Consider the following 7,784-nt stretch of genomic DNA (forward strand, 5'->3'; position numbering starts at 1 on the left):
CATGTATACATTCCTTTTGTAATTACACATTCTGTCTCCATCAACAAACCAATCGATTAATCCGTGGAGGGCCGTCCACAGAACAGGTTGCTCTGACACTGGGAAAGCGACGTATTTAGAATGGCGCCCCATTCCACGATTAACTAATGTACACTACATTTGAGTATATAGTATAATTATGCAAATATAATTTAACAAAGACCATGCTAACACAAACGAATGGAATAATATATATATATACCTACCTTAGTTTATTGTAGTGCTGATCTTGATAATTTAATGTAATTAGTTTAAAGTCAATGTTTTAAATGCCTGCAGGTATTTAAGAGATTTTTTCTGTATTGCCTTTTGTATGGATATATGAACACCAGGAAAATTAATTTTCAATTCAGATAATCAATTAACTTATCGATTTAAATTTTACTCGTATGTGTTATGAAGCTGACCAAATTGAAGATCCATGATTGAATTAACAGATCTATGTACCGAGACAATTTAGATTCACTATGGAGTTAGAGAATAATACCTTAGTCTTATAAAAATGTTGGCGTGCTCATACGAAACACAACCACTATATTTTCTAAAGGTCGGAAGTTCTTTTATTACGGCTGCATTGTCATTGGTCTTGTATAGAATCCGAAGGCTATATCTAAAATTATGATCAATGCTTGATTTAAAACAAGTGGAGCATTGCCGTGCCCCTTTAGAATTAACTACCGTTTATGCTATATATTCAGACGATATCATATGTTAAGTTCTTGTGTATGATGAGTCGTAACGAACCTTTATGAGGATTTCCATAATGACTGATCGGACAAGACTTTAAATACCGCAAAATTAGTAGATTACCTCATCTTGAAAATGGCGCAGGTGGTGTTGGCAAATGATGAAGCAGATTTTTTCCAGCAAACACGGATTAACGATTAGATATTACGGAATACGGTATGATTTTCAGTAATCAGTGTTAATATACCATACACGATGAATCAAGACGATAAAAGTAAGATTATACAAAATCTCACCTATTTGAAAGAAAGACTGCTTGATTTGGACCCTATAATCGACCAATTGATAGAAAATGGTGTCTTCCGATTTGACCACAGGGCACAAATCGAACAGATCTCCAAACCGACACCACACAGGCAGTTTAACGAGTTTATAAAGTTGCTGACGTCTTCTGCGAACAGGGAGGCTTACAACACGTTTATCGATGCTCTCAAGAATGCGGGATATATTCCAATTGCACAGAAACTCCAGAAAACCACACCGAAAGAAGGTAGGCCCATTTTATTCATGAGCAGCGTTTTTACTTGTATTTTACTTAAGAGTGTCTTTGTCCCAAACTGTGTGAAGCAAACACGTATTTTTTAATCTCATTTTCGAACACAATGCCAACATTTTCAAATACAATTGTACGTAGCAAGAAATTTCAAAACATGATTTTTTTGTTGCATTTTTTGAATGAAGCGGTATTATTAAAGGTATGTGATCGATCGTAAACCGAGACACAACAATTCAATCAGGTGAAAAAAAAATTGTATTGCACGAGAAAAGTGTTTGTTTTTATCTCGACACACCTCTTAATACATATAAGATTTTATACGAATTTTCAAAACATATACAACTCGAGAAACGATTTTTAAATTCTGTTTTGATTTAAACATATTTTATTTGTATCTTTCTTATACAAGGGTGTTGGACACACTTATCAATCTTATACAAAGCCATTTCTCTATAGAATTTACAACATAAATTTTTACAAGATGACATATTTTCATGTGTGCATATTTTTGAGAGTTTGGACGAACACATACAGCGTAACACCACCGACGTTTGAAAAAGAAGGTTTTACGTTTAGTTTACGGCTCTTGATTTGTTTGTTAATTTAATATATAATATATTATATTGAACTATATTGTAATATGTATAATTATATCGAGGCTACATGTCTGTACAGCTTCAACACAGCATATATGGTTATAGATTACCGATAACTTTAACGCGGTTTTGCGAATGGTTGTACATGCATATTATATTCATGCTTTTAAAAAAACACATTTTGACTCTCAAATGCATTCAGTAGCCGCATTATGATATGACAGAAGAGTCAGATAATTGGTCCGTTTATCAAAATAATTAGACATTAGAGTCCAAAAATAGCCTTAATCTTCAGTCATCATTATACACGGACAGGTAAATGGGAAAAATGCGCCATTTGCATTGACAATTATATTGACAATAGATAATATTTTACAATGCTTTTATTACTGGTCCTAAACCTGTTGGCTGAGGGACTTTCGTTTGTATTCGAGAGTATTGTAGATTAGGTATCACAGATGAGTTTAATTGCAAATCTAATTTGAAACGATATCAAAAAGTAGCTTGTATACATGTATTTACTTCTATAGATATTATAATAACCTATATGGTGATCTCTGAAATAAAATATATTTCATTATCTTACTGTAAAAGCGCAAGTATGACCTTGACAATTCAGCAGGAGACTTTGCATATTATGTAGGTCGATATATATTCGTCATGTAGCTAGCTATAGCTGGAAAGCGAGAATGTACATTGTTGATAAAAAGAAAGTTTTTAGGCTTTGGAATCCATGAATCAAAGTATGAAAATATTTAAACTTGTGCGGAAATTTGAGTCAAGTCGGTCATGTCTGTATCACGGAATGGCAGGGTAGGTGGACTGTTGTTTCATTTAATTATATATTTTAATTGCACATGTACTTTTTTTTTTGCCCTGTGTTGTAACATCTTCGCTAGCCAAGGTCTTGTGGAGTAAAACGTAATCAGAAGCCTAGGCTAGCGAAGAAGATCGTGTTGTTATCAACTTGATGGCTTGGGTGTAGTTATACATATTGGATGCAAGACTGTGTTTTCCTTTTTCTGAAAGATTCAGATTTTTTTTCCTTTCAAGGGTCAGCTGTTCAAAGGGTGATTAGGCTAACCACAGTTTAATAACAATTGTAAAATCCTGATAAATCATTTCCTATAAAATTTACTTGACAACATTTTATGAGACGATAACACTAAACAGTCTCTTCCTACCTATCTATTTTACGGAATACACACACGCAGGTTTTGAAGTGAGATTGGAGATTTTCACTTATCAAGTGATTAAGCTAATCACCTTTTGAACAACTGGGCCCTGATGTTTATAAATGTATGACAATGATATTCCGCTGAAATACATTTTGTTTTGATTTGTCTGTGCAGTCGGATCCAAATTTGTCTTCTATTTGTTTAGTAAATACGTCTACCTTATAAATCGGAGTTTCAGTCAATATGTTTATATTAAAATGAGTGAAACATTCTTCATTTGTTGTAGTATTGGTCCGGTCTTCCAGTCGCTTGGCAAATAGGATCAGTTCTGCCTCTACTTCGGTAGGAAGGAAATCGGCTCCTGTACATGTAAGTATACTACATCACAAGTTATACTCCACATGCCGGCTGCTATGTCGGGATTCCACGTGTAGAGTCCTGCTGCTCACAACTGTCTGGTCAATGTTATATAATTTCGTCCACAGATCTCGTAGTTGTGTATCTCTGTGTTGGTGTATAATAACTGTCTGTGATGTCACGCCACGTTTCGTGTCTTTAATTCCATTTCTGTCATACATTATGGTGTGGTGTCTCGATCTGCAATTCCTGTTATTGTCTGCGTTTTGGTGTGGTGTCTCTACAGTTCCTGTTTTTGTCTATGTTTTAGTGCTGTCTCTGCAGTACCTGTTGTCTATATTTCAATTATGTCTCTTCAGTACCTGTTGTTTATGTTTCAATGATGTCTCTGCAGTACCTGTTGTTTATGTTTTAGTGATGTCTCTGCAGTACCTGTTGTGTATGTTTCAATGTCTCTGCAGTACCTGTTGTCTATATTTCAATTATGTCTCTTCAGTACCTGTTGTTTATGTTTCAATGGTGTCTCTGCAGTACCTGTTGTTGATGTTTCAATGATGTCTCTGCAGTACCTGTTGTTTATGTTTCAATGATGTCTCTGCAGTACCTGTTGTTTATGTTTCAATGATGTCTCTGCAGTACCTGTTGTTTATGTTTCAATGATATCTCTGCAGTACCTGTTGTTTATGTTTCAATGATATCTCTGCAGTACCTGTTGTTTATGTTTCAATGATGTCTCTGCAGTACCTGTTGTTTATGTTTCAATGATGTATCTGCAGTACCTGTTGTTTATGTTTCAATGGTGTCTCTGCAGTACCTGTTGTTTATGTTTCAATGATATCTCTGCAGTACCTGTTGTTTATGTTTCAATGATATCTCTGCAGTACCTGTTGTTTATGTTTCAATGATATCTCTGCAGTACCTGTTGTCTATGTTATAGTGATGTCTCTGCAGTAGCTGGTGTCTATGTTGTAGTGATGTCTCTGCAGTACCTGTTGTCTATGTTATAGTGATGTCTCTGCAGTACCTGGTGTCTATATTATAGTGATGTCTCTGCAGTACCTGGTGTCTATATTATAGTGATGTCTCTGCAGTACCTGGTGTCTATGTTATAGTGATGTCTCTGCAGTACCTGTTGTCTATGTTATAGTGATGTCTCTGCAGTACCTGTTGTCTATGTTATAGTGATGTCTCTGCAGTACCTGTTGTCTATGTTATAGTGATGTCTCTTCATTACCTGTTGTTTATGTTTCAATGATGTCTCTTCAGTACCTGTTGTTTATGTTTCAATGATATCTCTGCAGTACCTGTTGTTTATGTTTCAATGATGTCTCTGCAGTACCTGTTGTCTATGTTATAGTGATGTCTCTGCAGTACCTGTTGTTTATGTTTCAATGGTGTCTCTACAGTACCTGTTGTTTATGTTTCAATGATGTCTCTGCAGTACCTGTTTATGTTTCAATGATGTCTCTGTTTCTGCCATGAATAATGATGTGGTGTCGCTGCAGTTCCTGTTCCTTTTCGTTTATATATTTGTTTCTTTTCTTTTGATATTTTCTCGATTGTGTTTTTGTCACACGCCTTTGCTCTGTGACTTGTCCGTTCATATTTTTTTATCTTTTCTTTTCATACTTTCTCGATTGTTTTTTTTGTCACACTGTCGCAACCCATTGTTTGATGTCGGGTCAGTCTGTTGTTGTGCGGAATAATGTCGTTTTATATGTTTCACTATTTATAGTTTAAAATCAACACATTTTCACGCATCTAATTATGTCGCATAACTTTGCTTAGTTAGTTTATGACTGAAGCAGGTAGCTGTTTTTAATTAACTTGACAATTGATGGATACATTTTAAAAGAAAAATACAAAATTTTGTTTGTTTTTAAAATATTTCATGAGTGTGACATGATGATTGATTAAATCATCAGACATCCTCAAATGTTTTATTCATGACGCTGGAAAAATCTGTATATGATTTTTAATCGTTTACAGGCTGATAAACAGTCCAACCCGTCACAGTAGAAACCACATTTACCAGACCATTGTCTTATTCAGAAATTATATTGACCAGGGGCCCTGCCAAAGAATCTCATGTTCTCTGGATAGTTTTGGTGTTGGTCCGTGGTTTGGTATTTTTTGTCATATCTATGGCAAGCCAAGTTGTCATTTATTCACGGAGCAACGTTGATCCAGGATTTTACCAAATTATATAAGATATCTTATACAATTATATCAGATATCTTATACAATTATATCAGATATCTTATAAACTTTATAAGATATCTTATATAATGAATGATATATATTATATACTTTTCTTTATAACATATCTTATATAATATATAAGATATCTTATATAATTTGGTAAAATACTGGATCAACATTGCTCTGCGAATAAATGACAACTTAGTTTGCCATACATATCCCATGGTTGTCTTCATATATCAAGTTTTGGTTTCTTCTATTTCACTATAGGAACCAGTAGTTCCAGTGCAGGTTGCTGCCCCAGAAGACGCGGGGGCCTCCAGTGTATCTGGCGCTCGGTCTGATGGTTGTACGGACTGTTCTAACACTGTGAAGGCTGTACTGGAGGCTTTCGGCAAGAACCAGGAACAGGTCCTGGAAAATATAGAACGGCAACGCAGAGAGGACATACAACAGCTTGAGAAACAAAGGCAAAAGGACAAACAAGAATACCAACAGCAAGTGCTGCATCTGTTTGGGAAATGGCAAGCTGAAAAACATGACATCGTTAAACATACAGAAGCATCACTGGAAAAACTTCAGGAAGAAATAGATGTTATGAGGAAAGTGAATGTCGAATATAGTTTTCTTAAGGAACAGTATGATTATCTAAGGGAAAAACAACAAGGTATGAGGGAGAAAGACAATGAACGGCGAGAAAGACTTCTGCAACTCACAAAGGAAAAGGAAGAAGCCAAGCGGGAGAATCAAAAGTTGGAAACCAAGATAGAGCACTTGGAGACCAAACTCCAAATGAGCGAAGACACACGCGAAGATCTTGAAAACAAACAATATGAATGTACTAGAAATATCGAGCGTCTGGAATCAGAGAAGGACGATCTGCTGGCACAGTTACGTGAGAAAGAACAAGAAAACAAGTCTTTACGTGAACGTGTGGAGGAGCAGTATGTACAGATTACCGATCTGCTGCAGAAACAGCGAGAACATGACGACAGACATGAAGATCCAGAGTTCTCTCAAACAGTCGAGCAACAAATGAGGAAGCTCGATATGATTTACGGAATGATGCAAACCATCTCGAAGGAGAAGACAACTGTACCCCAGGGAAAACTTGAGTGCCGACCAAAGAAAATGGTTCTTGGTCCGGCCACATCGAAGGCTTCATTTGCAGATAGGAGGAAAATGAGGACGGACAGGTTTGATTCATAAACACTTACAGGAAAGCGAGTTTGACATTAGTAACTATTGTACCAAAGGACAACTCAGTTTGATAACGGTAAACGTTTGTACCAAAGGACAACTCAGTTTGATAACGGTAAACGTTTGTACCAAAAGACAACTCAGTTTGATAACGGTGATATTTGTACCAAAGAACATCTCATTTTGATACCGGTAAGCATTTGTACCAAAGAACAACTCATTTTGATACCGGTAAACATTTGAACTATAGACAAATAGTTTTCTACCGAATAAACCTTTGTGCTGACAGAATACCCAGTTTGGTACCGGGTATATATTTGTACTAAAGAAAAATCCACACAACGAAAGAAGTGCTACATTGTGAGGAACCATGTCACCAGCATTCTGCTATTAATAACATCAACCTTTTTACTAGATAGTGTTATTATTCTCTGCCGAATTTTTGTTGAAGTTAAATGGAATAACTTTATGACGGGAAAATACAAACAAAATAATTAATATATTGGTCTTTAGTAGTCCTGGGATGACTTGATTTGCCTTTATGGCAGACTGCCACATGTCATGTTTAGTAACTCATTGGCACGCGTCCATTTCAGGCTTCGAATATCATTCTTTTCCCTGTAATTTTACAAAGTGTACAGTGCGTGTATATGATATGCCTATGTTATGTTACGATATGTTATTTTGATTGAAATTATTGTGTAATGTTTAATTTATTCTAGTTATAAAATTAAAAGTATTTAATACAAATCTGATGCGTTTTGTTTGTGATGAAAAATAACTCATACAATATATAACCCTTATAGTTTCTAACAATCATTTTTTATAATTTCAAACTTGGGAACCCCTCGGCCAAATAACCGACACCCTATGGTCGTCATCATGTCATCCGCCTGTTCGTCCATCCATCTGTCTGTCAATGATTTGTTGTAAACGCAACTCCTACATTTCTCGATGAATTTCGATGAA

At 35.6% G+C, this 7,784-nt stretch overlaps 1 protein-coding gene across 1 annotated transcript; it reads left to right on the plus strand.

Annotated features, from left to right (window-relative positions):
• Window positions 1–981: 981 nt before the first annotated feature.
• On the plus strand, window positions 982–7,531 carry LOC117331193 (involucrin-like). The gene is made up of 3 exons (XM_033889791.1): window positions 982–1,276; window positions 3,319–3,425; window positions 5,886–7,531. The coding sequence occupies exons 1-3, from the start codon at window positions 982–984 to the stop codon at window positions 6,822–6,824; spliced, it is 1,341 nt and encodes a 446-aa protein (XP_033745682.1). The 3' UTR covers window positions 6,825–7,531.
• The last annotated feature ends 253 nt before the right edge of the window (window positions 7,532–7,784 follow it).

The sequence above is a fragment of the Pecten maximus genome, chromosome 7 (assembly GCF_902652985.1).
Source record: "Pecten maximus chromosome 7, xPecMax1.1, whole genome shotgun sequence".
Lineage (NCBI taxonomy): Eukaryota > Metazoa > Mollusca > Bivalvia > Pectinida > Pectinidae > Pecten > Pecten maximus.

What these genes read in the sequence shown, in the direction of transcription:
- LOC117331193 (XM_033889791.1), top strand. Translation starts at nt 982, where the DNA reads ATGAATCAAGACGATAAAAGTAAGATTATACAAAATCTCACCTATTTG. An exon ending in GAAAACCACACCGAAAGAAG is followed by an intron (nt 1,277 to 3,318) that starts GTAGGCCCATTT and finishes TATTAAAATGAG; the next exon opens with TGAAACATTCTTCATTTGTT. An exon ending in GGAAATCGGCTCCTGTACAT is followed by an intron (nt 3,426 to 5,885) that starts GTAAGTATACTA and finishes ATTTCACTATAG; the next exon opens with GAACCAGTAGTTCCAGTGCA.